The sequence below is a fragment of the Penicillium digitatum genome, chromosome 1 (assembly GCF_016767815.1).
Source record: "Penicillium digitatum chromosome 1, complete sequence".
NCBI lineage: Eukaryota > Fungi > Ascomycota > Eurotiomycetes > Eurotiales > Aspergillaceae > Penicillium > Penicillium digitatum.
Genome location: NC_089384.1, coordinates 1,601,355 through 1,626,512, shown reverse-complemented (window position 1 = coordinate 1,626,512; position 25,158 = coordinate 1,601,355). Strand labels below are relative to the sequence as shown.

Genomic DNA, 25,158 nt, shown 5'->3' with positions numbered 1-25,158 from the left:
ATCATGACAGAACCATCTATTTACTATTTCGGACCATTAAGACAAGAGAACACAAAGTCGTAACGCTCACAAGCACATCCCGACCCACTCCTCCCAGCGGCGCACTCCAGATCCGAACTCTTCCTGCAAGTCACCCTGAACAGCGCCGCCAACCACGTCAACCTGGACACCGGCCTCGTGCTCCAGGAGCTTGAAGCTGAAAACCTCCTGCTCATCATTACCCAGAATCTCCTCCTCTTCGTCCTCCAACCCAGGATCGGCACTTGCATCCAAAAGACCCTTGGTCTTCAACTTGCGGATGCGATCAATCTCCGCTTCCAGCTTTTCCCTCACCGCACCCGGTGGTAATGCAGTGAAAAGATCCTGCTTGTTCGCGGCGACTAAGACGGGGATATCCGTGGTCCGCTTGCTCGATGATCCGTTCTTTGCACGCTTCTGGAGAAAGAGAAGAACGTCGTGTAGATAGGTTGCGGTGTCACGGAGCGTCGCTTCATCAACTAGAGCAGCGGTATCGACCATGAATATCACGCCACGTAGCCTTGTCTTGATATCCTTCGACTGGGACATGGCCTGGAGACCAGAGATCCCTTGCGAGGCGCGGAGCTTGCCATGGCCAGGGGTATCCCTTACGCGGTACTTGATTGGATTGCGGACAATTTCCTTTAAAGAGGAATCGTTCACCGATCGATAACGATTGGATGCGGTTGGTACAATCGGTGGTAAGGTTACAGTTACTAGGGTTGATTGTTGAGAGGTGTGGGTGCTGTGCAACTTGGTCGAAGCGAGTGAGGACTTGGCTTCGAGCTATAGATTGGTTAACAAGAGCGGAACCACTCTGAAGCAGGTCATGAAACCTACCAATGTTGTAAAAGCAGTTTTGCCAGCTCCACTGGGGCCTAGGAGTAGGAAATTACTCGAAGGCGGACACGCTACGACCCGGAAGAAGAAGATGTGCAGTGCGATGGGGACACCAAAGGTGAAGAGGATAGCAATAGTAATAGCAACCAGGTTACCACTGAGCAACAGTGTGGCAATGCCATTCACTGAGTTCCAATTTGCTTGAGACGACATGGTTGTGTAAGCCCAAAGTTGTTCAAAAGTCGTTTGACGGAAGAAGTCGGATAGCACGGACCATGTACCCTTATCTTAGTGCATATCTCACGTTCAATACTTCCAAGGGCTTCAAGGGCTTCAAGGGCTTCAAGGGCTGGGGCTTGGGAATGATGCACATACCAAGGAACCCTATGAAGGGATGATCTCTCTCTTTACTGAGAGATCATTGTTCTCTTGAACTTTTCCATTCATGCCAACATGCGAATCCGATTGCTTCAGGTCGCCCTGTTCTTTACGGCCGTCTATGGCCAGATCAGTTCTCAGATCACTGCACAGAATCTGAGTTTCGATGGTGCAGCTACCGTGAGTCTACTTTGGGGCTTAGACGGCGAACCGACTTCAACTTATGATTTTTATCTCTGTGCTGGTGACGAGACGACAGGTTCATATGTAGGTGCCTCTCTTTTACTGAAATGGAAATGGAAAACAGAGAGCTAATCACATCTTCAGGACACACTATCACAAGTCATCAACAATCGTGCTTATGCTCCTGGTGACATGGTATCATTTCGAGTCGACCAAAGTGTCGGTGGAAATGAACCCAATGCATAGTAAGACTATTCCCCCCTAGTATCAGCAACTTGATCAATTCCTTTTGTGACTGACCAATGTCGCCGGGTCTCATTTAGCTTCCTCAAGATAGTTTTATCAGGCCCTCATAGTCACTGGTCCGGGTTCACCTCCCATTTTACTTTGACCAACATGAAAGGCAGCTTCTCGACCAAAGTAGCGGACGCGATCAATTCAATGCAGCCGATTCCCGCCATCGTTATTCCCTGGTCTACAGTAAAAGACGATGATCATCTCATCGAGGCCGCAAAACTCACTTCAACTTTCCACATCTCGAGTCTCACCAAGAGTTCCTCAACCGGAGCGGCGTTACAGTTCCCGACTCCAACCAAAGGCGAAGCCGAGCACAATGAGCTGCGCAAACGACAGATAGCTGCTGCCGGTGGCGTTGTCGATGGTATCGTTGTAGTGGACCAGCATACTGTACCATACGGTGAGCAGACCGGCTCAATCAAATATGCCCCAATGCCCAAGAGCGCCGGGACTACTGTCGCAACCAGATCGGCTACGCCTCAATACCCACCTTTTCCGTTCTCCATTGCGACTACCTACCTGGGTGCACCAACCGTCCTGTACACGGACACGGCTTTTGCGACATGGACGGCGAACACCATCGAGAACACAGTGAGTTTGATTCTTGAATGTTTGATGTCGGGCTTTGAACACTAAACTTTTTCTTTTTCAGGCTGCACCCGCACCTGCACCCACCTTAGACAAGAGAATGCAGAAGTGGTTGGATCGTTGGAATTATTGATAGTCTTTCGAGCATCTTGACATTTTTGAGGAGTGGGTCTTCCAGATATCTTTACATGTCGCTTCGGTTGGTGTTGGAAACATCCAAAATTTAAAGCAACTTCAACTACTTTTCGGCTTGGGTGATTTTCTCATTCACTCAGACAAAACCAGTCTGCTTCTGCGGCCTTGCGGTGTCTTTTGAGAGATATGTAAAAACGGTAGAAATTTTAAGAAACAACCCAGGTTGGGACTGGGAAAATCAACCGTCTAAAACAGATAAATGCAAGAACATTTTCGCTTCTGTTCATAATATGCGTATACTGGCTGATCTAACCATTATGCTTCAAGGGGACTTCCATTCCTCCAGGGCCGGTGTTAATGACGGTGTCACCGTACGACTGTGGTCTTCAGGGTGGAACGAGATGTTCTCTCGCATTGCCACGTAGTCGCTATCGGCATAACCAAGTAGGGTCTCAATCTGTGTGCTGCGGTGGCCCTTGATATGTGCGATTTCAATGCTTCCGTAGTTTACCAGAGCCCGACCGACTTCCTTGGGTTCCTCTCTATGGTGGATAAAATCGCCATCCAAGGCATCTGGGGATGGCCGATCAACAACTACTAACCGCACGGATTCCTGCTGTCCAAAGTGGCCTTCAACCCCAACCACTCCAGCCGGGAGAAGATTGGCATTATTCAAAAGTGCGTGGTAGGCTCCGTGGTCAATGTATAATGTACCATGTGGGTACAGTCCATGGAGTAGCCAGAAAGTTCGTGATTGAATCGGAGTATTTGAACGAATAAATCGGGTATGAAGAGGAACAGTGGGTGCCTCGTTTTGGTCGTCAGCTGCTACGCCATTGGACCGAGCCTCGAGGTATTGTAGGTATTTCACAATGTCGTGAACATTGCCTGGTTTTGAGCTCTTGGTAATCACCGTAGTGACACCAGCACTGGTTCCAAGCTTTGCAGCCACAATCTTCGTGCTCATACCTCCAGTGCCAAGAGAGGAGCCTGCCGATGAGACGTCGGCCTCGAGAGAGGAGATATCAGTCACCACCTCAATGGGTTTTGCGTTTGGGTTGGTTCGAGGGTTTGCTGAGTAAAGACAGTCGACATCGGTCATCAAAAACAAAAAATCGGCCTTGACCATCGCCGCGGTAATAGCAGAAAGGGTATCGTTGTCGCCAAATTTAATTTCCTGAAAATCATTGGGTCAGACGCGTGATCGTGACAGGATTTCTTAAATTCCTTACAGAAACAGCCAGGGTATCATTTTCGTTGACAATAGGAATCACTCCCATATCAAACAACTGTCCAAATGTATTCTGCGCATTGACATATTGGGTTCTCTGCATTGAGTGTTAGTAGAGGAACAGGTCGGGGCAGATGTAAAAGTACATACATCAGCAATGTCATTTCTTGTCAAAAGGATCTGGGCCACAGGAACACGAAGATGTGAGAATAGATTGTCCCAAAGACTCATCAGTCGACATTGGCCAACTGCAGCGAGAGCCTATGACCTCCATTAGAAAATTTTCCACCGGAATTGTCGTAGGGGTTTCTGTTTCTGTAGAACCCGAAGACATACTTGTATGCGTGGCAGATATGTTGGTCTATTGTCCACATTCATCCTTCGCAGGCCAACGCCCACGGCGCCAGATGATACAAGGACGACTCGGTGGCCATCTCTATGTAGCTTGGTAACTGTTTCCACAATCAATGTCAAGATCGAAAGAATCGGCTCGTGGGTTTTTTCGTCAACGATTGAACTCGTTCCTATTATAGTGAGTGGTGAGTACTTGAGTCATCGGGAAACAGATATAGATCCCCCGCACCTAGTTTAATCACAATAGTAAGACCCGATGAGGTCGCCATGGCGCATATTCCAGTTGAAAACCCCCTCCCAGCAGCATATAAAATAAATACGAAACAAGCGAAAAGAGTATAGAAAGGCCTGTTGGGTTCACTGCACTCGCGGTGATGAATCGCACTTTTTGCCCAACTCCGGTGCTGATTCTGCCTGTTGACGCCGCCATTTGCGGAGGATCTCGCTTTATCGCGCGCAGTGATGGATAACGCTGACCAGTACACGAGCGAAAATGACAGACTCTCAGTCGCCAGGCGCGGCTGCACCTTCAAATGGAAAACCCGATACTACAGGCTTCCTCCCCGGTGACGACACTTGGACCCAATTCCGCAATATCTATTCCATCCTTACGGGCAAGATGTCGAACGAAGGAATTGAGCAGTTCCGTGTTGCGCGAGACACTCGTAATGAAGAAGCAGACTGCAAGCGCTGTGAAGATCAGCGAGATTATCTTCTTCAATATAGTGAGTTTCTCGTCTAAGAGTTATCTGAGCCGGATACTGACGAGGCCACTTCATGAAGGTCCTACGATTCGATTCCTCAGTGAAAACATTCAACAATTAGGAGGCGATCTTTACAATCATAATATCTACTGTCGCCGCTGCACTGATCGGAAGGGTGGTGGCTTCGATCCGGAATATGGTATCCTGATTTGCGCAAATGAGATGAAGGACCAGGGACACCTCGAAGATACTATGGCCCATGAGATGGTTCATGCCTTTGACCACCTCAGGTTCAAGGTGAACTGGTCTGATAATCTGCGGCATGCGGCCTGTACCGAGGCATGTGTTATTCTTATCGTCTTAACATGTCAACGTTTGCTAAATCCGTCTAGATTCGAGCTAGTTCGCTCAGCGGCGAGTGCAGATGGGCGCGCGAGTTCTTCCGGAGAGGGCAGTGGAAGCTTACACAACAGCATCAAGAGTGCGTTCGACGGAGAGCCATCCTCTCTGTGCGAGCACGTCCAACCTGTAAAGACGAAGCCCATGCCACCAGGATCGTCAATGAAGTCTGGGATAGTTGTTTCAGGGACACACGCCCATTTGATGAGATCTACCGATGATACCACAACCCACACAGCGTTGCACTATCCTCCGCCCTTTGGTATGATAGATTTTGTTTGAGTGTACTATACTCTATGGGTTTCACTAGCGACACGAACCTCCCCACCTATCTACTGGAGTTCTTTTGCGGCTTTTTACGAGTAAAAAAATAGGCACAACTATGTATCATCTAATAGTCAGCCATAAAAGGTGAGATGAAATCAATATGTGCATGTAGCTATGGTCAAAATAGTTGGTTGTCAATCAAGTCGAGGAACACAAGCTACAGATCTAGTCTCAAAGTATTCTTTGCCCTATATCCTAGTGCAGATGAAAAATGCCAGAGACCATACATAGGTGGCCGTATCTTCTAGTCGAGTTATTTAAATGTATCATGTATTGAACACGTCTGGGGCGAAATAAAATTAATATCAAAATGTCGCCATATTGCGAGCACCTCCGGCTTGAATCCAAAACAAAACCAACACGCCTTGAAAATGCTTGCAAGCTCAGAACACCAAAAATCCACGTGAGAAATTGTCAGAAGAAAAGAAACCCAGAACTCCCAGAAACTCTGTAATGCAAGGGGCAAGTCATTGTTCATGCTTTGCCCTCCCTGGAAGAACCCGAACTTCGCTTCACGGTTCGATCGTCTTTCTCGCAGTGCTTGACAATCCAAGGATGACGCTGGATCTCATCGAGTGGGATTCTCTTCGCGGGATCAAGAACAAGAAGCTAGATGTTATGTGAGCAATTAGGCTTCCTAAATTGATAGAAAGAACGACTCACCCTCTTGATGAGGTCCTTAGCCTCTGGGCTCACGAAGGAGGGGACCGACATATCTGCCCGCGTGATACGCCGTTGGGTCATGACAGGGGTGTCCTCAAACGGAGCCTCCCCGACCAAAAATTCATAGGTCAAGACACCTAAACTCCACAAATCCACCTTCTCGCTGTAGTAGTTGTCCTTGGATCCATGAGCGAGCATCTCTGGGGGCAAGTAGTCGAGAGTTCCACACATTGTTTGGCGTCGGTTGTTTGGGGCATGGACACTCCAGCCGAAATCACTGATTTTGATTTCTCCATGAATGCCAACTAGAATGTTTTCAGGCTTGATATCACGGTGCATAACATGCTTTTTGTGCAGATATTTTAATGCAGCAGCCATCTGTGCAATGTATTGTGCGGCCTTCCATTCCGGGAACCGATGCTCCTTGCGAAGGTGCTTGTACAGTTCACCGCGGCCAGCAAACTCGAGGATCAAGAAGATTCGTTTGCTGTCATGGAAGTGACCGTAGAGCCTCAAGACATTAGGGTGACGTAGGTTACTCTGAATCTCGATTTCACGCCTGACTTGCTTCTGTACACCACCCTGTTGCAACTCAGACTTGTGTAGCACCTTCAGTGCACAGACAAAGCCAGAGGAACGTTCTTTGGCAAGGTAAACTCGCCCAAACTTGCCCTTACCCAGTGGTTTACCGATTTCAAACATTCCCAAGTGCAGGTCCTTGGGGACAGTTGACTGCTCGCAGAGGGAAGAAGATGTGCGTTGTTCCCCATTTTCATCGGTGCTCCGGGTCACCATTGCGCCATGGGATCCCCTGCCTGGCGAGGCTGGAACGTTCATTGCATTTGCCTTGTTTTCATTATTATTTTGGAGAGCCAATTTTAGTAGTTGAGCTCGATTCGAATTGCTGCTTGACTGGACTGAAGAGACCGGCGCCTTGGTAAATCGGATCAGCTAGGTGGATCTTCAACCAGATTTCATTGAGTCCAGTACCTTTTGCTTGCCATAAGTTCGATCACTGTTTCCATTCTCTTTCTCTTCCTTCATGGACAGGTGCTCAAAGCGAGCTTCGAGCGTCTTGGTCGCCGCCATGGTGAGCGGGTGTGTGGGGTAAATGAAAGGTGGACAAGGGATGGTAAGAAGAGCAGTGTATAAAGAGTAGCCAAGTGTTGGTTTGGGTTTAGTTTGGTACAACCATGACCACTTTGCACGGAGTCAGTCGTTAGTCGATGGGGGGATATCGCAAAGATAGAGAGAGAAACAGAAGCTCGGATGTTTGGTCCCCAGAGCATCACCCCAGCAACTCCCGGCCGATGCAAAACATCTACCCTACCACACCGCCCTCCTCTCCGCTCTCGGCACCTAAGATCGTCTCTGCATGAATAACTTGCTTAGGTAGTGTGTTGTATCTACAGCTTGACGTTATATCACTGTCGGGATTTAAACCAAACCAAACAGTCTTTTTTTAAAAAAAAAATTGTGGGATACTATCTCTGAAAAAAACCCCCTCTGAAATAGGCAGAACCATTAACTATCAATATCAAATCAAGGCCTGCACAACATAGAACCTTTAAAGATTCTGCCGAACAAATAACGTTGCACGATCGGACCGCCTCTTTCTCCGTCCGCGGGGTTATCGCTATCAGCTCCGATGGCAAACGTTCATACATAGCCCTGGAGATCCTCAGTCGTTTTTGGTCTCTTGCTGCTTCTTTTAGAGCTCTCAGCATGGCAAATGTATGTGCTACGGTCTCCCCGGAGGCAAAGAAACCCAACTCGATCACCATCAACGGGTTTCGAATTTCAACACAGAAGCTACCCATTCTCAAAGCCGACCCGATTGATGAAATGACCCAGAAACTCGGTATTGCACCCCCAGAAATGATCTTCGGCGATAACTATGTTGCAATAGAGCATGAGAAGGGTACCTGGGGCATCAATTTTAATGCTTTTGATGCCCTGGACTTGGTGGACAAGACTGGTCAATCCATGCTTCAGGTCGCGTACTCGGGGGAATGGAAAAAGAGCAGGTATATAGCAACCTACCACTTGACTTTGTTCAACCGTGTTGACTAATTGCTTTGTACTAAGGGAGAAAACCCATGAAGGGATTAAAGAAGTCGTGAAGCCGTTCGACTGGTCATATAGCACCGACTACAAAGGCACCCTCCATCCTGGTGCGCGGCCGTTTCAATCAACGACGAAGCCCATCCCGATTGAACTTCTAAAGCGCCCAGACCCCATTCTTTTTTTTGACGAGGTTGTTCTTTACGAAGACGAGCTGGCAGACAATGGGATTACCATGCTGTCTTGCAAGATCCGAGTCATGCCAGGAAGACTCCTTTTGTTGACAAGGTTCTTCATGAGGCTTGACCACGTTTTGATCCGACTCCGAGACACTCGAGTCTATGTGGACTTTGCGACAGGTGAGGTCATTCGGGAATATGTCTCAAAGGAGTGTGAGTATGAGAAAGTTCGACAGGTATGTGTGATCAGGAGACAAGGTTGGATGTATCTTTGATCTGACGATGATCCACAGATGCTATCAGCAACTAGGGACGATATTCCAGCGTTCTTGAGAGACCCCAATCGACTCTCTGAAATTCTCCCTCTTGTAGAAAAGCATACCGAGCGATTGGTGCTAGGCGATTGAGAGATCTATGCTTCATCTTCTGGTTATCCACGAGGCATAGCCAATCATTGGGCTCGAATACAAATGTCAGTCTCACTGGGATGTTCGTCATTTAGAAACTGATCATCTCCACAAACGAAACACACCATACAATCATGACGACCATACGCCTGAGCGTTGGGGATGAAACCACCCGGATTCGTCCACACGAGTCTTTTATTAGACTTGGTTGAGCTTCAGATTGCATAACTCCTGCTACACCTAACGATCAAATTTATGAGACACATTTAAAGATGCAGATGAAAATGAAGGGGGTAGAGCTTGAGTCAAATAGCACTAGAACCATCAACTAAACAACCAGCAGGAACTCCACCTCGAGTTTAAACTGCGAAAATCCAATCGAGCTCAACAGTAGCTTACAAGGATATGTCCAAAAATACGCAGGTCTGAGGTTTAGATTGTTTGAGGCGCTATAAAATTATGGATTGGGCCCTCAGTGCTTGTCCCTTTTGTTCAGAGTATTGGTATCGGAACAAACAATGCAAACGTAATTCATCAGGAAAAAAAAGATCCAAATCACCAATGACGAGAGGCCAATTCACGAGTTTCACATCCTCAGCAATGTCATCCAGGAGATTATCGACACTATGGGCGCGTGAGATTTGCGGGTCACAGAACATCTGCCTTGCCAGATCTGCTAGTCGCAGCCCGATACCACTGGTACCCGCCTCCTGCGCGTCTGGAGAACAGCCAGTGATATCGATCACCACTCGATCGTATTCACAAAGCAAGGTCTCCGACTTGGCAAAGAATTTTTCGCGGAGACCCGGAAATGCCGCTGAGACTTATGTCGCGTATGGCATGACACAAAAGCTATTTGAGGCCTGTTCTAGTCAAGCGGATTACAAGATCCCCCAAGCGTCGCAAAAGGGAGCAGAGGTCCCGAAAACAGAAGCCGGTGAGGATCTTGGTGTTGGAGAGGGTTGGTGGTATAAAGGTGAGATTATTCTAGGGGTCTCTGACTCGGGTTCTGATCTGGTTTGAAGACAAGCTAATTTCGGGAATCGCTATAGAGCTCGGCCTCTTACCAACCTTTTCTACCTGGTCCCAGGTGACTTTCCTCCACATGTACCTCTTGACAGTTCGCCTTCGTGCCCTGCCCCATCGCGATAGCGTTACTACTTACTCTCGCCATTTGATCGATCACTTTTCACATGAAGCAGAACACCGCATGGACACGTATCATGATCTGGGTAGTCGCACCATTCGTAACAAGTACCTGAAGGATCTGTTCATCCAATGGCGTGGAATCATTGCTGCATATGATGAGGGGTTGGCCAAAGGCGATGCGGTGCTGGGCGCCGCTGTCTGGAGAAACCTCTGGAAGGGAAGTCAGACCGGACCGGATGGGAAAGAAGATATTGATTGGGCCAAGGTTGCCCAGGTGGTGGCCTACATGCGCCGAGTCTTGTCGGAGCTGTCAAAGAAGGACGAAGTGGATCTTGTTTTCGCTCTTGGACCTGGTGATCAGAAGAGCACTGCGATTTTCGAATATTCGGAGGCAGACAAGAAATTTGTTCAAGGAAGCAAATGAGGGGATATCCTCGCACAAGTGAGTGGTTTGCCTTTGTGGTATCCGTTCTGCCATTTTATGTCCTGTGGTTATAGAGACATGTACAATACTTGATTGCCCTACTCTTTTGCATAAGAATTTTTATTTTGTCAAGATCATAACACAAAAACAAATCGTAAGCATCCACTGTCTACCAATTTGAGCAAAACACGACACGGAGAGAGCGGCCTAGTTGTCTTTCTTGCCAAAAAGATCCTTCTCCACCATGCCTCGGCAGATAGGGTGATAAAAGTCCTTGTACTTCTCGAATGTTGCGAGGGCAACAGGGCGATTGATCTTCTGGAGATTACGGAACCTAAAAGAAGAAGAGAAAAAGTCCAGGTCAGTATCAAGAACTGAATCTGCAATCAGAGCGGAGACATCTTACAAAGGTCGCACAAACTTCATGCGTCCAATGCGGCCCAGCAACTCGGTTGTTGGCTCAATGACGCTGTCATCTCCTGCTTTCATGCCAACCTGGCAGTAGAGGTTCGAAACCTCGATATTCTCGCTCTTGGCCAAACCGTAGACATCGCCCATCAACTTCGAGATCTCGGGACTGAGAGGTGTCTCCAGCACGAGCATCTGCTCCAAGAAGACAACCAGTTGGTTTGCCGTCAAGTTATGGATGTCGCTGATATCAGGCTTGAAGGAAGAGTCGGGGAGGGACTGCCATTTCTTAGAAAGTTCATAGACAACGTCCACCATCGACGTGTCAAAGCTTGGCTTGGGTGGTAGACCTGGCGCATAGAACCACTTGTCCCAATCCACTTCGTCCAAGAGCTTAGAAGCTTCGGCATCTGACTTGAAGAAGTCAAGAATCAGTGCTTTGAACTCATAGGAGTCGAGCGATTTGCACTTGAAGGTTGTGAAATACTGCCAAGAAAAAGGTCAATAGAAGAAGCCGAGCGAGAGAAGAGAGATTGCATACGTGAGGGATGAACTTGTCAAACTTCGACTTGCCAACCAGATTCTCGAGGTAGAACAAGAAGTTGAAACCCTTCTCATAAGGAACACTTGAGAATGCGTCGTCGGGATCCTTGCCCTTCAGATCAACGATAAGTTTAGTGAACTCATGGTCGTCACCAAAATGCTCGACAGCGTCAGTCAGAGACTTCCACCCAATGATGGCCGAAAAGTGGCGATAGGCTTCGCCGTGAATGGCAGCCAGAATCCTTCTCTCCAGGTAAACAGTCCAGCCTTCATTCAACCAGAAGTGCTCCCATGAGGCATTAGTGACCAGGTTACCACTCCAGCTGTGGGCCAATTCGTGTGCAATGACATCGATGTTCTCACGGTCCTGGTGCGACCAATTAGTGGTCTATCTGACCATTGTACAAAGGATACTACGTACCTTCGAGATAATACTCGGGGTTGCAAAAGTGAAAATCGGGTTCTCCATGCCGCCATACGGGAAACTAGGTGGCAGGATCAAAACGTTGTATTCACCCCAGGCATAAGGGTAAACAATTTTCTGTGCGAAGTCAGAATTGAGGGTTAATATGGATAGAAAATAGATTGTGTACCTCGATTGTTGTGATGAAGTTCTCCGTATCAGCCTCGAGCTCCCATTTGCACTCTTCCAGCTTGTCAGGGCTGGTTGCAACGACACTCCGAGGTCCGATTGGGGCCTCAGCGACATCACTGTCGATTTTTTTTTTTCGTTAGTGAACAGTCTCTTTGAGCACGGTGAAGGGGCTCATACCCGCTAGCGATAGCAAAGAGGTAGCTAGGGATTGGCACCGACTGGTGGAATCGATACAGTTGGTGGTCAGTCTTTGACTCCATGGATGACTTGCGAATCGGTAGACCGCTGGTCATAACCGGAAGCGGAGAGGTGATGTTGAAGTCAAAGGTTGCTTTAACATCCGGGGTGTCCTGACAAGGGAAAATAGACCGGGCGTGAATTGCCTGGCATTGGGAGACTAAGCAATTTTGTCAGCTATTGGAGCTCCAGGGAAAAGTTACAAAGTTCAAGATTGTCACATACACATGTATGGATGTTTCTTGTTTGAGGTTTGCGCAGGGGTTAGCCATTGCAACGCGGTGCACTTGTCGGTGGTTTTCACCTCGATCTATGATTTAAGTGAGATAGAGCTTCATGGGGGTAAGATGATTTGTAAAAACATACATCAACCTCAACGGTGCCGTTCAACTTGACGGGCTTATCAAGGCTGATCTTCAATGGTACACCATAGGGTTCCAACGATGGGAGAAACTCCCATTTGGTTGGCTGGCCATCCACTTTCACCACGCCTATGTCGAGATGGCTGGTATCCAGGATAATCTCCTGGGACTCACCATCGGTGATTGACTTGAATTGATGGACGACATTTCCCACCAGCTTCTTCTGGTCGAACAGAATATCGAAATTGGCCGTGACATGGGTAGAACGCCAATTGTTGTAGTTGCTCACGGTGTTCGGATCCCGCGGAGGGTTGATAGTAGCCATAGTTCGAATTGAGGTGAATTGTATGAATTGTACCTTGATAGAACGTACTAAGTTAAAAGGTCTCAAGTTCCGAGTAAAGGAACCTAAGGTGGGATTCATGAGGAGAGAATTTTTTTTTTCCCCCATCTCCATTCCCATCTCCCCATTTTCCCGTCTCTAAGCGTCAACTTGTATCTCTAAATTTTTGGGAATTTCTGTTTTTTTTTTTTTTTTTTTTTGGTTTTTTTTTGGTTGATCAGATCTTTTTTAATTTCCTCGAATACTTTCTACAACATATAGATCTATTAATTCGATTTGGTTTAATAACCGTAGTTAACCTATCCCTGTAGATAGGTCTACGCTAGGGAGAAGTGTCCCTCTCCCCTTTTCTTTTTTTTTTCCCTTTTCCTCTTCTGCCTTGAGAACCTAGACTTCAGAATACAGAATCAAGAATCCTCTTTCTTATTTCCTTCTCCTAATCTCTTTAGACTCATCGTATATCCTTCCGAGGTCCCTTGTTGTTTTGTTGTTTTTTTTTTGTGAACTGTCCACCGCCCGGCAACTCGGGACCCCTGAAGTAGTTCAAGCCTCCCCCTGACGAACTTCACGAACTTGACGAACCTCCCAAGGTGATAACTACTAGTCTGCCTTTCTGCAGATGCTATAGGTTGTTATTCTATTGAGGCACATATTGGGTGGTTGATGCAACAAACCCCTCCGCAGCCCCCCGATTTGTGAGTTTGGTTTCCCATCTTCAATGCGCATGATCCCTGATCATTCTAGGCCAAATAAAATAATGTATTTCAGCCTATTGTTCTGAAAATTTCGAGAGCCCCCCCCTCCCCGATTACGAAGCTATGTATTGAGACGGACAAAGGGGTTTCAAAACCAAGGATACTCTATGAGACATACGACCACATCAACACTCCAAACTTGCGAAGAATGAGCGAAGACACACAGGATCTGGTTGCAGATACCCATTTCCCTCTCCTGTTGTGCTTGTCTGGTCGCGCGTAGTGCCTCAAGGGTACTCAAATTCAAGATCAGACTCGATATATTACATTTCCAGCATCTAAATCATTGGCTCAGCTTCGACCGCTTCCGCCGTTTTGCGAAAATGATTCACCACACAGTAATCGATGATGATCCCAATTCATCCTACTTCAGACGTCCTTCGGGTCCCTTTTCATCGGAATCGCCGTCTGGACCGCCCCATAACCGGCCTTCCTCTCGTTCCTCGCGGCCTAGCTCTCGGACCCGAATGGTAAAGTCGCCAGGTGCGGTCATACCCACTGGCCTCGGTGTGCTTACAGAGAATGTGGCAAACTTCTCACCGGAGGGTCTGGGAGCGACCAGCCCTATCAAAGAAGGGCTAGGTAGTTTAAATCGCTGGTCCCAGTCAACGGCATCTAGCAAAAGTCCCTCGGAATATATGGGTCATCATCGGCGAGGAAGCTCGAAAATGTCCATTTCAAGTTACAACCGTGGATGGGGGAGCCCAAGCCCCCAACGCGCGCAAGGACTGAATGGGTTACCGATGCACGATCTGCCAGAGCTGGAGCACTCTGCCATATTCAACCATAACTCAACATCACAACTTGATCTCTCATTTGCCACCTCAAGCCAAATTTTTCAGCCCTCCACACATAGTCCCAAGACAGATAAGCCATTGTCTCGCTCTAGTGCGGGTTCTATCTCTTTAGATGACGCGGAAGGAGACCTGGCGGCCATCCAGCATGGACAGACCCAAAAGGTGATGCTTTCAAAGGCCCTTCAGAAAGCAAATACAGCAGTTCTTCTTGACAACGCTGCCAATTTTGAGGGTGCCATGGAAGCTTACACTGACGCTTGCAACTTGCTACAGCTGGTCATGGTTCGTAGTAATGGAGGAGATGAAGAGAAACACAAACTTCAAGAAATTCGAGACACCTATATGCTTCGGGTGATGGAACTTCATCGTATGGACTTCCCTCTCCCGGAGAGCGACGACAAAGCTCTGCCAGATCGGCCCCTCAGCCAAGAGTCATTTGGAGAATTGTTTCGTTCAACAAATGATGGATCCTATTTTGAGAGCCAGCAGAGCTCACCTCGTTCCAGCTTTGGGCTCTACCAGATCCCACTGGAAGAGGCAAATGGATTTTCTCTGGAAACAGTTCCCCCTCGGCGACAATCCTTAAGGCCGTCTGCATTGGAAGACCAACCCCGATTTATGGCATTGCCAATGGGCAATCAGGAAGATAACAATGAATCCACTTCATGGTTGGACACAATTGATGAGTCGGGTGCTTCGTCACCCTCATCGGCAAACTCTAAGGCGTCATCGGTATACCTTCGTCGCCGGACAAGCCGTCGCCTCAGCTATGACACCGAGGCTGAGTTTGATGCGGCCCTCGATGCGGCCGTGGAAGCTGCATATGATGAAGGACTGGAGCCGGTCCCGGAGCACCAAGAAGAGGAAAGTGATGACGTTGTTTCAAATGCTCGCAGGAACATCCAATTAGCGAAGCAAAGAGTGCGCGAGGCAGAACAGGAGGCAGAAGCAATGAATCGTGATCGTGAACTGCGCCGGATCCAGGAACAGACTAGTTTTGGGGATGACCTCATTACCCGTACTTCAGCATATCTGGACGATGAAGCAGAGGAAGAGGAACGGTTGCTAGAAGAGATGACCAAGGGCTACGTGATGGATGATTTTGAGTTCGGCATTCAGTCCAAGTCGGCACTCCCTCGAGAATCGGATTCTAGCAACATGTCAGGGAGGACCTGGGAAAGCTCCGCAACGTCCAATGCTGTAAGCATTGGGGGTGCACTGTCTACACTTGCAGAAGATGATGTTTTGCCACTAGGCGACCTAAGGCCCGAACCATATATCATGCCCTCTTCTCCTCCGTCTTCTGCTTTGCCACCCCTGCCAGCGTCATCCGAATTCCCGGCGCCTTCAAAGCGGGCCTCGATATCAAACCGCGCTGGTTCTATCAGCTCACTCGCCTCTTCTACAGGTCCAGGAGTGCGAGCCCGGAGACTATCCAGTCACACTCGGGAGCTTAAAATCGAGACCAATACCCGCTCCTCCCGCGCTAACTCTAATGCATCATCGGCCTTCGAAAATGGTGGAACCTCACTAGCAAACCGCCCGCCACCATTGCCGAAAGACGAACCTTCTGCTCCTAGGCCCCGTTCCACTTTGCACCCAACACAACGCAACCCGTCGATAGGCTCTTTCACAGATCAGGTCAGTCTCTCCAAAACTCGTACTCATGAGGATGACGAGAATGAACTGCCACCCCTGCCACCATCAGTGCGACCCATGGGCAAAGTACCCTCGGCTCCGGATGGATTGCACAAACTCCACTCCAATACGAAGCCTTTCCGAGCTCGGAATGCCTCTGTTCCGATTCAAATCCCAGACCTGTGCCCGGAATCCCCAAGCTCCCCATGGAGCGCTGCATTCCCCGATACTCAAAGGGGCGCGACTAGCGGCGTCCCTGTTTTACCAACACCAACCCTAGCCAACTTTAACTTCAATCAAAATGGACTGCCAAGCGGTGGACTAAATCTATTTGGCAGCAACATTCACTCACCCACAGCTCTTGGCCGGCCAAATTTGTTGGTGGCCAATGCCCCACTTCCTCTAGAGCCATGTCCGGAGGGTTTCCTTCTCCGCCCATTTTGGCTAATGAGATGTCTCTACCAGACACTCGCGCATCCTCACGGTGGCTACCTGTCCGAGAAGCTCTTCATTCCTCGAGATGTCTGGCGCGTGAAAAATGTCAAATTAAAGGCTCTCGAAGAGAAAGTGTCCAACTGCGATCTGCTGACCGCCGCCCTGCTTAAGTTGGCCCAAGTCGATACATATGATGCAGATGCGGTTCTGGAGGAGATGCAGTCGTTAGATACTGTACTGGACCAAGTTCAGGTTATCTTGACCAAGAAATTGGGTAGTGATGTCGGTGTCCAAGCATCAATGCCATTGTTTAAGCCCGCGTCCACGCCGGATGAACCTGTTCAGCCGGAAGTTGCGCCGAATAGATCATACTCGACGTGGAAAAGAATACGCGCAAAAACTTCCGGGCTTGGGACAACCACTCCGGTCCCAAGTACTCGAGAGAGTAACAAGGACAATCTATTTCTCAATTCTGTCCCGATGACATCCGTACTTGGAACACCTCCGAAGCGCAATGTCGCCCAGCTTGAATTCTCCGGGCCCAACGCGAACTACATGGGGGCATTGGCGCGGCTTTTTGATGCTGCACAAGTGCTAGGTAAGACTTTTCTCACCAATAGGCTTTGACATCATTCTAATCCATAGCTAGAACAAATTGCTCAGCAGGTTGAGGACCCCGGGCTCAAACATTCGTCTAAAACCCACGTTGGTCTAGAACTCAGCACACGACATGCTGCGGAATTCTTTGGCTTTTACATTTGCCGGTTCGCACTGGGTGATGTGGGCTTGATGCTCGACAAGTTCATCAAGCGTGGTAGCGAGTGGGTGTTGGTTTAGGAAGATTATGAAGTCATATGACTATCACCCCCCCCCCCCCCCCCCCCCCTTCCTCCCTCCTAGAGTCAGTGGAGGTCTGGAGTTTTTCTGCGTCTCTTGACATTTCTGACGTCCATATTTGATCTCCCCACGTCTTTTTGTGACACCATGATTTTACCATGAGTTATTTGATGATTTAAGAACATAATTTTCATGAGAAGGGATTGAACGTATGGCTGTTTGTTTCTTGCTCATCAAGTCTGTCATTTTTTTGGTGATCTTGCCTCGGTGCGAGCCCTAACGACACAGTCCAATGCACATCACACACATTCATATGCCTACAATCAAATTCTTGTCATGCTTACAGGCATCATGCTATGTTTGCATTTTTATAAACAAGGACTTTAAATCATCCCTAACCAGTAAACCATTCAGTTCGGCATTCAACGAGGAATTTTGGCCTCACACGAAGTCCCTTGTCAGAAGTGTGCAGATCAGAGGCACCTATTGACCGATCGAAGATAAATCTGTCGTCGTCTCTCTGCATCTCGAATAATCTCGGCTGACAGTTTCAGGCTAGGTGCTAGGTGTGCATACCTCTCAACCTCATTTACCACTCCTACAATGATCGCATCTATCTGTGAAATAGAAGGGAGCAGGGTAGAGAGAGTAGGAGACAATGTGGCACCCATTATCAGCAACGTCTGTGATACCATTGACAGGGCTCCCTGCCATAGGTATGGGAGGTGGAATTCAAGATGGCTGGCTATATTCTCTAGCCGACGGAGTGTGGCATCCAAACACCGCCGGCAACACTCTTCACCCCTGGGTCCGCTCCAGCCTGTTCATCCTCAAGAACAGCCAAGAGATAGGGACGATATAAAATGGTACGGCATGCATTGTAGCGAAGCCTCAGCACCGTTTGAGCCGGATTGGAAAGAGGCTTTGGTGTCAAAGGGACTTGAACGGGTCGGGGAAGACTCTCGTACTACTGAGAGAGCTGGAAGTCGAGCTCGGAGACAATGGGACCCAATGATGCGAGAGTGTGGGTGCTGTCTTTCTGATAAATGATGTGGCTGACGCGATTGAGGAGTCTTCATAGCGCAATCTCTGCCAGGAAATACCAGAGTTCGTCACGCCAAACGGCCAGTTGAGAGTCCACCAGGCGTGACGAACCCTGATATTTCCAGGCTCTTCGGCGTTCCTCGCCCTCATCATGATCCCAGTCTTCCTCTTCTCCATCATCCTCATCTTCTTCATCAAACCCTCCTGGTAGGTCCACGAGTCCGTCAAAGTGGACGATGCCAGAATGGGGGAGATCTAATTCTGCAAGAAGATCACTTTCAAACAACAACGCATTCCAGTATACCCTTACACTCAGCTCTCTCCACTGATTTGGGATTCCGCTTGGACTGCCAAACAACAACTGTAATTTCATGCTCATGCTGGATAGCAAGGTCCAGGCTTCCAGGGATCGTACCAGATAGAATAGGTAGGCAGAGGCCATGACCATGCACTGCGCTGCAAATACAGTGTTTCGCATCATAACCGACGGTAAGATACTCCACGCAGCGGCAAAATTATGGAAGACCTGGCGGTTCATGATCTAGTGACACGAACAAGATACTGCCACTGTGACTAGCGCTTCCAAGGGCCAAAACCAGAAGGACAAGACAACTCATAGGTCCTTCTTGAAATCCTTGCACGAGAGCTGATTGGTAGTATTGATTCCACGTGTAAGGGTTCACGCATGCGTACCAAACGTTTCCATAGTTGAAAAATGCCTGAACATAAGTGGGGGCATTTGTCAAATCAAAGCCTGAATTTGGAGTCAGCTTCAATGGCTCGCGGGCCATCTCCAATTGAAGAAGATGCTGTGGATCACAGGCCCCAGAGACCAAGCCCCGAATAAGGGGCCACTGGAGGAGATGAAGAGCAGAAGTAGTATGCATCTTGGGCATCGTAGAGATGCTGAAACTGGCAGGTAAGTTGACCCAGGAACCAAGCCCAACAGCCGACAATCTTCCATGGACCAGCAATCCGCTGGATGAACATTTCGTTGACGGTTCGTCAGTCCCGAGTTTTGTATCATTGCTGGTGGCCGGAGAAATGGCGGACATGGCTAGATGTGACTCTTGGTTTGGTAAATTTGAATGTAGAAATCTCTCAATTCTTGCCAAATGATCTAGGGTCAGCTTTTCGCCCGCATCGAGTTTGACACCAGGTACTCGATAGACACATTCCACATTCAAATCGGAGCATAGTTGACACTTGGGACGAGCCCCATTGCATCGGGTCTTGCGCAGTCGACATGTGTGACACTGAATCAAAGTCAAATTTTGCCCTGGTTCAAATTTGCCAGAGGCGCTTACAGCTATTGTTGCCCGTCTCCTGGGATATTCAGCAGCTTCTGTATTTGAGCGCTTTTTCTTGCCGATGGATGTATCGCTGACTATATAGTCCCCCGTGGGATCTACCGTCTCAGGTTTTGTGAGGTCATTTTTCAAAGCCTAGATTGTGTCCAGATGTATTTAATGTCGCATTTCACTCCAAACCAAGGGGTTGGTTGACATGACAGGCATCAAGACCATACTTGAAGATGAGTAGAGACAAAGAGGTTGAGTCCGTGGCAGGTTGTGCATACAACACTGCGACTGTGGCATTGGAAGGGAAAATGCGAGACGAGAAAAGCACAATCAAATTAGTGGATATAAAAATGGAAATACATATATCTATCGGCATATGCACGAAATACACTCCGTAGACGAAGTAACATCTGTCAGTTCGTTGTCTCAATTTTGATGTCACATGTAGTCCACGTGCACGCGTCCCAAACAAACGCGTCGATCTTCTTTTTCGCATCTGTAGTGCAACCATTTTGGCACCGTAAACATACTCCGTTGCCTCGAATTAATTTGCTCAATCATGCCTCGTCCAGCTCCTAAACGAAGTCGTACAGTGGGAAAGACTCAGCCCAAAAAAGCCGCGATAGAAAACTCAGCGCAACAAATTGACCCCAAGATCGCCAAATCGCCTGTGCAGCCTGAGCGCGGCTCAACCTTGGATCTGAGGCAGGATCTACGCAGTCAAACACCATTGACCAAAAGTCATGAACAAGCAATTGAATCTTCACCCGCGGGGGACCGGCCGGGCACTGGCAGTCGACCTGGAACCGGCAGTCGTCCGCCTACAAGATCGCGCGGTTATTCCTCTACGCTATCATTCGCCGGACGCAAAGGCGATACAATATCCCGGGCTCCTGGAACTCCTGGGTTTGATAACTCAGTTTTGAGCAACTTCAGACGGCGACCGCGACAGCAAAGCATCCTGCAGATGATGCAAGCCGACGACGATGGCTCTTCCGATCTCGATGATGATGACTTCCTTGGTGGACTTAGCCCCAATGATGAATCAACACCACTCAATCTCTCACGGAAGTCACTACTTATCACGTCAACTGAGAAGTCATCCCCGTCACCGTCCGAATTATCGTCCGAATCACCGCTCTCGTCCGGCGGATCGCGCAAGCGCAAACGCATGACCCAAGAGATTCAAGTACCACAGTCGCCTGTGGATATGGTAGAAGATACTTCAAATGCGACACCGATACAACGCGGCGACTCTCGACACGACATTGAAGGCGAGAAATTTGAACCCGAAAGCGAGGAATTTGGAGATCAGGAAGTCGAGATTGAAACAGTCGAGGCTACGCCACAATCCCAACAATTCCCAGAGATAATGAGCCAGACTATGTTGCCACCGGCCAGCAGTCCTGCTGGTTCCGCTACACCTGGTGACCCCACACCGCGACCTGTTCAGAGGAAAAAGTCCAAAGTACCAAATCATCTATCGACGGCAAACTTGCAAGAGAAGCTTTTACCACGTCGGCGGCGCAGACTCCGCGCCGCCAATGATTACAGTGACGAAAGCGATGATCCGCATGACGCCGCATCTGGGGACGAGGACGAGCTGAACTACCCATCACAAAGATCATACGGACAACGGGCAAGGAAAAGCAAGCCTAAATCATTTTCCAACACCCGCAACCCGAAGCAGAAGAAGAGGGAAGAGAAGAAGACCATAGACAAATCGTTGGTCGTAAAAGAACCAGCTACATATTCACGTTCTCAAGGGGGTGTCAACAAAGAGAACGAAACACTTCTATCATCACCATCCTCCTCTCCATTGTCATCACCACCTGATTCCGACATCTCTGATTCTGAATCTATGGAAACAGAGGCCACTCGTTGTGTGAGCGATGAGTTGCGCGCGGCAGTCAAGAAGTTTGCAGAAGTGGACCAATGGGAGATGGAGTTTGAGGATGTATCTGCTTCAGAGAGCTAGCTTTGGAGATATCGAATAAATAATCCGGACAATCCGAGTAATGTGAATAACTTGAATCATCCGAATAATTAAATGCATCAATTCTCACAGGTGTGAATGTGTCAAGTCTTTTTGTTTCTTTTCTCTCTGCGGCAGATCCTCTGGACCCTCTGGACCGCAAAGCCCCGCCCATGTAACCTCGTCGATAGTAAATATTGCCTGACATCTGTCACTCTCTTCTCTTCTCTTTTACTATTTTCCTCCGGACGGTGTATTCAACATGACTGCTGTGGATACCATTCTCGCTGCCAAGTATCCGGCTAAGGCCCATGCTCGTCGTGTCGCTGAGTCTCTCAAGGCCCGGCATGGCGGGGTGGGAGTTGTCTACCTTGAGGCTCAAAAAACTCGATTGATCGAGGATAGCGATGAGGACATGCCATTCAGGTAAGGAAGCACTCCTCTAGGATTTGGACTAACACTTACCCGGTCTAGGCAACGTCGTCCGTTCTTCTATCTCACTGGATGTCTTTTGCCCAATGCCGCCGTGGTATACGATGCCATCAAAGATGAATTGACTCTGTTCATTCCACCCATCGACCCAGATTCAGTCATTTGGTCTGGTCTTCCTCTCTCTCCCGAGGAGGCTGCCAAGCTCTACGATGTGGACCGCGTTTTGTTCACAACCGATGTGAATTCGACTTTGGCGTCGATCGCCTCGAGCCACAAGGAACAATTTGCTGCTTTTGCAATTGCCGAACAAATTTCAGAGGGCACGAATTTCCAGGGCTTCGCTGAAACAAACACTGCCAGTTTGAAGATTGCCATCGAAGAGACTCGTGTCATTAAGGATGCGTACGAGGTTGCACTTTTGCGAAAGGCAAATGATATTTCGACCAAAGCGCACATCGCTGCTATCCAGGCCTCCAAGACCGCGACTAATGAGCGTGAGATCGAAGCTGCCATTATCGGCGCTTGCATCGCCAATGGATGTCGTGAGCAGTCCTACCATCCCATCGTTGCTGGAGGAGAGGGGGGTGCTACTCTTCACTATGTCAGAAACGACGTCGACCTAGTCGACCCTATCACTCAGCAGCGGAAGAATAATGTTCTCATCGATGCTGGCGGTGAATACAAGACTTACTGTGCCGATATCACGCGTGTTATCCCTTTGAATGGACGGTTTGCGCCTGAGACCCGTCAGATTTACGAGATTGTCCTCCAGATGCAGACGGAATGTATCGCGATGCTCAAGGAAGGCGTACGTTGGGATGACGTGCACGCGCTGGCACATCGCATTGCTATCCGTGGTTTGTTGAAACTGGGTATCTTACGCGGATCCGAGGACGAATTGTTCGAGAAGCGTGTCAGCGTGGCCTTCTTCCCCCATGGCCTCGGTCACTACCTGGGAATGGACACTCATGATACCGGTGGCAATCCCAACTACGAGGACAATGATACCATGTTCCGCTACCTGCGTGTTCGCGCTAACCTGCCTGCTGGCTCTGTGGTCACCGTTGAGCCGGGTGTAAGTACTACCCCTTGAGTGTCCTCTTCCCCAAACCCCCAATTCTTACGATTTATCAGATTTATTTCTGTCGCTTCATCATCGATCCCGTCTTAAAGGCACCCGAGACCGGTAAGTACATTGATACCGAAGTCTTGGAGCGGTATTGGAGTGTAGGAGGAGTGCGCATCGAAGACAACATCCATATCACCAAGGACGGTTCTGAGAATCTGACCACGGCGCCGAAACTCATTGAAGAGGTGGAGAGCCTAGCCTTATAAAAATCAGTCCCTCTGCGGCCATCAACTGGATTGTGCCCCTGGGCTGTTCGGGGACGTTCATATTAAATTATGATAGGGAGACGTCGTTGATCTTCGGATTTGTGATTGTACAACTAGCAATAGCTAGATGTCCCTTCTACGCTTGCGCGCACTTCCCTTGCTCTCATCCCCCGACCCGTTCTTCAGCTTGCGATCCAGAATGATAGTCAAAACATCAAAGGAAAACTCCGGCACTTCAATGCACAGCCTCTTAAAGTCATCCCCAACCTCCTGGCGCAGCACATGACTTTGATTCGCCCAGTAAGTTGCCACGGGCTTCCGAATGATAGTGTCTGCTGCTGGTGTGTGTGTGTACACGTAACGGGCATATGAAAGCTCCGCGCTAGGTGAGCTCCGGACCTTATGAATCTTGGCATGGGCAATGCGCTGGAGCGGTGGCAGGCCCAGCTTCTCTGCCAGGGTGTAGACGCGCGCATGACGTAGCAACTCGTCACCGCTTTTGTCATCAGCTATTTCCCCAGGTGTTTCGGTTTGAACCACGGTGTAATCCCGCGTATACTGGAACTGGAGGAAGCAACTGAAGGCATCGACGTCCTCTTCTGGTAGACCAATACGTCGCTATTAATCACAACTAGTCAGTATAAGAATTTTACGTGGGGACGGATATGAACGAATGAACTCACCGGGCCTGCCGCTTCAAATTTCGTAACAAACTCGGCTAGTAGTGGTGCCTCCATTAGGAGGGATTGATGAGCTGTCATAACGGTCTCATCATCGCCTTTCCCAACTATTATCTCCACGATAGGTGAAGTCAGGAAGCTATTAGTGATTATGAGCCCATGAGTAACGATTGGGATGATGGAAGTTGAAACCATTCCGAAGAGAGAATTGTTTCGCAAAGGCTGGGAAAAAGAAAGCTCACTCAAGGAAGTTGAAGCCCGAGATTTTCTTTGTCGGAGCGGCCTCTAACTCTGCCTGCACATCTGGAAGTATTGAATCTTCTTGCGCAGGTTCGGGGTCCGGTTGGCTTGTGCCCTGTGTTCCTCCCATCTCTACCTCAGAATTGTGGTTCGCAGTGGCAGTCGCATTGGGCTTTTGGGTTGATTCAGGGGTTTCGCCAGGGACCCGAACTTGGGGTGTTTGTGGTGTATCCATTGTCCAGTGAAAGATCAATGGATGGTAACAAGTGGACAAGACCAAATCTTCCAAGTGGCAGACAGAGAGCTAAGGCGGGGAAGCAAAATTTCACCACAGCTTTTTGTATCTCTCCCTATGTTGTACTTTTTATCTTGACCTTCTTAGACCTTTACTTTTTGTTTGTTTTGTTCACGAAATTCTACGCTTCGATTTCCCCGGATCCCATTCAGGAACCACAGCTCCACAACTCGTCATCTACTGGAGGTTCATTTTTCATTCGGTCACGGGTAGAAGCTAATGAGGGCAGTATCGGAAATTGATCGCAAACGAAACACGAGCTGCTCATGCTGTGTATCTTCCGGCGGCTCCCAGGCTACCTACTACTCCTTCAGATGTCTCAACTACCGCTTCTTGCGCTAGGCTGGGCCTGATGCGAGGTTGCCGTTTGTTGGGCAAGAATTGTCTTTTGACTGGGCATCTTTATAGGGCCCAGTTTTGGGTGTAGCTTATACCTGATCGTCTGGTTTAATTTGACACAAATCGTGTATGGTTAATATTCTCGAGACACAAAGATACGCGTGTTTATATCGCCGATTTGGATCGGCATGAGCTCTAATAACGCACCCCCTCCCCCCTAATGTCTA

General features: G+C 48.7%; 13 protein-coding genes across 13 annotated transcripts; 7 read left to right on the top strand and 6 right to left on the bottom strand.

The window, feature by feature from the left end:
- Nucleotides 1-66: 66 nt before the first annotated feature.
- Pdw03_2886 (SRP receptor beta subunit, putative) lies at nucleotides 67-1,071 on the bottom strand (the record flags this gene model as incomplete). Its single annotated transcript, XM_014682132.1, has 2 exons — nucleotides 67-804; nucleotides 859-1,071. The coding sequence occupies 2 exons, from the start codon at nucleotides 1,069-1,071 to the stop codon at nucleotides 67-69; spliced, it is 951 nt and encodes a 316-aa protein (XP_014537618.1).
- Nucleotides 1,072-1,311: 240 nt separating this feature from the next.
- Nucleotides 1,312-2,437, top strand: Pdw03_2885 (cell wall synthesis; the record flags this gene model as incomplete). The annotated part of the gene is made up of 4 exons (XM_014682133.2): nucleotides 1,312-1,503; nucleotides 1,564-1,664; nucleotides 1,743-2,307; nucleotides 2,369-2,437. 4 exons carry the CDS (start codon nucleotides 1,312-1,314, stop codon nucleotides 2,435-2,437), a joined length of 927 nt encoding a protein of 308 aa, XP_014537619.2.
- Nucleotides 2,438-2,761: 324 nt separating this feature from the next.
- Pdw03_2884 (Aspartate/glutamate/uridylate kinase) lies at nucleotides 2,762-4,293 on the bottom strand (the record flags this gene model as incomplete). Its single annotated transcript, XM_014682134.2, has 5 exons — nucleotides 2,762-3,616; nucleotides 3,672-3,767; nucleotides 3,821-3,931; nucleotides 4,007-4,194; nucleotides 4,254-4,293. The coding sequence occupies 5 exons, from the start codon at nucleotides 4,291-4,293 to the stop codon at nucleotides 2,762-2,764; spliced, it is 1,290 nt and encodes a 429-aa protein (XP_014537620.2).
- Nucleotides 4,294-4,517: 224 nt separating this feature from the next.
- Nucleotides 4,518-5,348, top strand: Pdw03_2883 (Ku70-binding protein, putative; the record flags this gene model as incomplete). Its single annotated transcript, XM_014682135.1, has 3 exons — nucleotides 4,518-4,749; nucleotides 4,808-5,067; nucleotides 5,121-5,348. 3 exons carry the CDS (start codon nucleotides 4,518-4,520, stop codon nucleotides 5,346-5,348), a joined length of 720 nt encoding a protein of 239 aa, XP_014537621.1.
- Nucleotides 5,349-5,928: 580 nt separating this feature from the next.
- Pdw03_2882 (Serine/threonine protein kinase (Ark1), putative) lies at nucleotides 5,929-7,206 on the bottom strand (the record flags this gene model as incomplete). The annotated part of the gene is made up of 3 exons (XM_014682136.1): nucleotides 5,929-6,063; nucleotides 6,118-7,050; nucleotides 7,108-7,206. 3 exons carry the CDS (start codon nucleotides 7,204-7,206, stop codon nucleotides 5,929-5,931), a joined length of 1,167 nt encoding a protein of 388 aa, XP_014537622.1.
- A 636-nt stretch (nucleotides 7,207-7,842) lies between these two features.
- Nucleotides 7,843-8,767, top strand: Pdw03_2881 (TOR signaling pathway protein TipA, putative; the record flags this gene model as incomplete). Its single annotated transcript, XM_014682137.1, has 3 exons — nucleotides 7,843-8,144; nucleotides 8,206-8,596; nucleotides 8,654-8,767. The coding sequence occupies 3 exons, from the start codon at nucleotides 7,843-7,845 to the stop codon at nucleotides 8,765-8,767; spliced, it is 807 nt and encodes a 268-aa protein (XP_014537623.1).
- Nucleotides 8,768-9,367: 600 nt separating this feature from the next.
- Pdw03_2880 (Ubiquinol-cytochrome c chaperone/UPF0174) lies at nucleotides 9,368-10,340 on the top strand (the record flags this gene model as incomplete). Its single annotated transcript, XM_066100308.1, has 2 exons — nucleotides 9,368-9,743; nucleotides 9,820-10,340. 2 exons carry the CDS (start codon nucleotides 9,368-9,370, stop codon nucleotides 10,338-10,340), a joined length of 897 nt encoding a protein of 298 aa, XP_065955708.1.
- A 207-nt stretch (nucleotides 10,341-10,547) lies between these two features.
- On the bottom strand, nucleotides 10,548-12,810 carry Pdw03_2879 (Leukotriene A4 hydrolase; the record flags this gene model as incomplete). The annotated part of the gene is made up of 8 exons (XM_014682139.1): nucleotides 10,548-10,674; nucleotides 10,747-11,234; nucleotides 11,290-11,658; nucleotides 11,713-11,832; nucleotides 11,885-12,002; nucleotides 12,064-12,283; nucleotides 12,349-12,433; nucleotides 12,490-12,810. 8 exons carry the CDS (start codon nucleotides 12,808-12,810, stop codon nucleotides 10,548-10,550), a joined length of 1,848 nt encoding a protein of 615 aa, XP_014537625.1.
- Nucleotides 12,811-13,491: 681 nt separating this feature from the next.
- On the top strand, nucleotides 13,492-17,290 carry Pdw03_2878 (MIT; the record flags this gene model as incomplete). The annotated part of the gene is made up of 4 exons (XM_014682140.2): nucleotides 13,492-13,523; nucleotides 13,573-13,587; nucleotides 13,879-17,051; nucleotides 17,103-17,290. 4 exons carry the CDS (start codon nucleotides 13,492-13,494, stop codon nucleotides 17,288-17,290), a joined length of 3,408 nt encoding a protein of 1,135 aa, XP_014537626.2.
- A 1,075-nt stretch (nucleotides 17,291-18,365) lies between these two features.
- Pdw03_2877 (Fungal transcriptional regulatory protein, N-terminal) lies at nucleotides 18,366-19,769 on the bottom strand (the record flags this gene model as incomplete). The annotated part of the gene is made up of 4 exons (XM_014682141.2): nucleotides 18,366-18,875; nucleotides 18,931-19,590; nucleotides 19,642-19,660; nucleotides 19,747-19,769. 4 exons carry the CDS (start codon nucleotides 19,767-19,769, stop codon nucleotides 18,366-18,368), a joined length of 1,212 nt encoding a protein of 403 aa, XP_014537627.2.
- Nucleotides 19,770-20,194: 425 nt separating this feature from the next.
- Pdw03_2876 (prolidase pepP) lies at nucleotides 20,195-21,613 on the top strand (the record flags this gene model as incomplete). The annotated part of the gene is made up of 1 exon (XM_014682143.1): nucleotides 20,195-21,613. The coding sequence occupies one exon, from the start codon at nucleotides 20,195-20,197 to the stop codon at nucleotides 21,611-21,613; it is 1,419 nt and encodes a 472-aa protein (XP_014537629.1).
- A 259-nt stretch (nucleotides 21,614-21,872) lies between these two features.
- Nucleotides 21,873-23,377, top strand: Pdw03_2875 (Prolidase pepP, putative; the record flags this gene model as incomplete). Its single annotated transcript, XM_014682144.1, has 3 exons — nucleotides 21,873-22,036; nucleotides 22,085-23,117; nucleotides 23,177-23,377. 3 exons carry the CDS (start codon nucleotides 21,873-21,875, stop codon nucleotides 23,375-23,377), a joined length of 1,398 nt encoding a protein of 465 aa, XP_014537630.1.
- Nucleotides 23,378-23,500: 123 nt separating this feature from the next.
- On the bottom strand, nucleotides 23,501-24,532 carry Pdw03_2874 (BTB/POZ fold; the record flags this gene model as incomplete). The annotated part of the gene is made up of 3 exons (XM_014682145.1): nucleotides 23,501-23,995; nucleotides 24,061-24,196; nucleotides 24,300-24,532. 3 exons carry the CDS (start codon nucleotides 24,530-24,532, stop codon nucleotides 23,501-23,503), a joined length of 864 nt encoding a protein of 287 aa, XP_014537631.1.
- Between the last annotated feature and the right edge of the window lie 626 nt (nucleotides 24,533-25,158).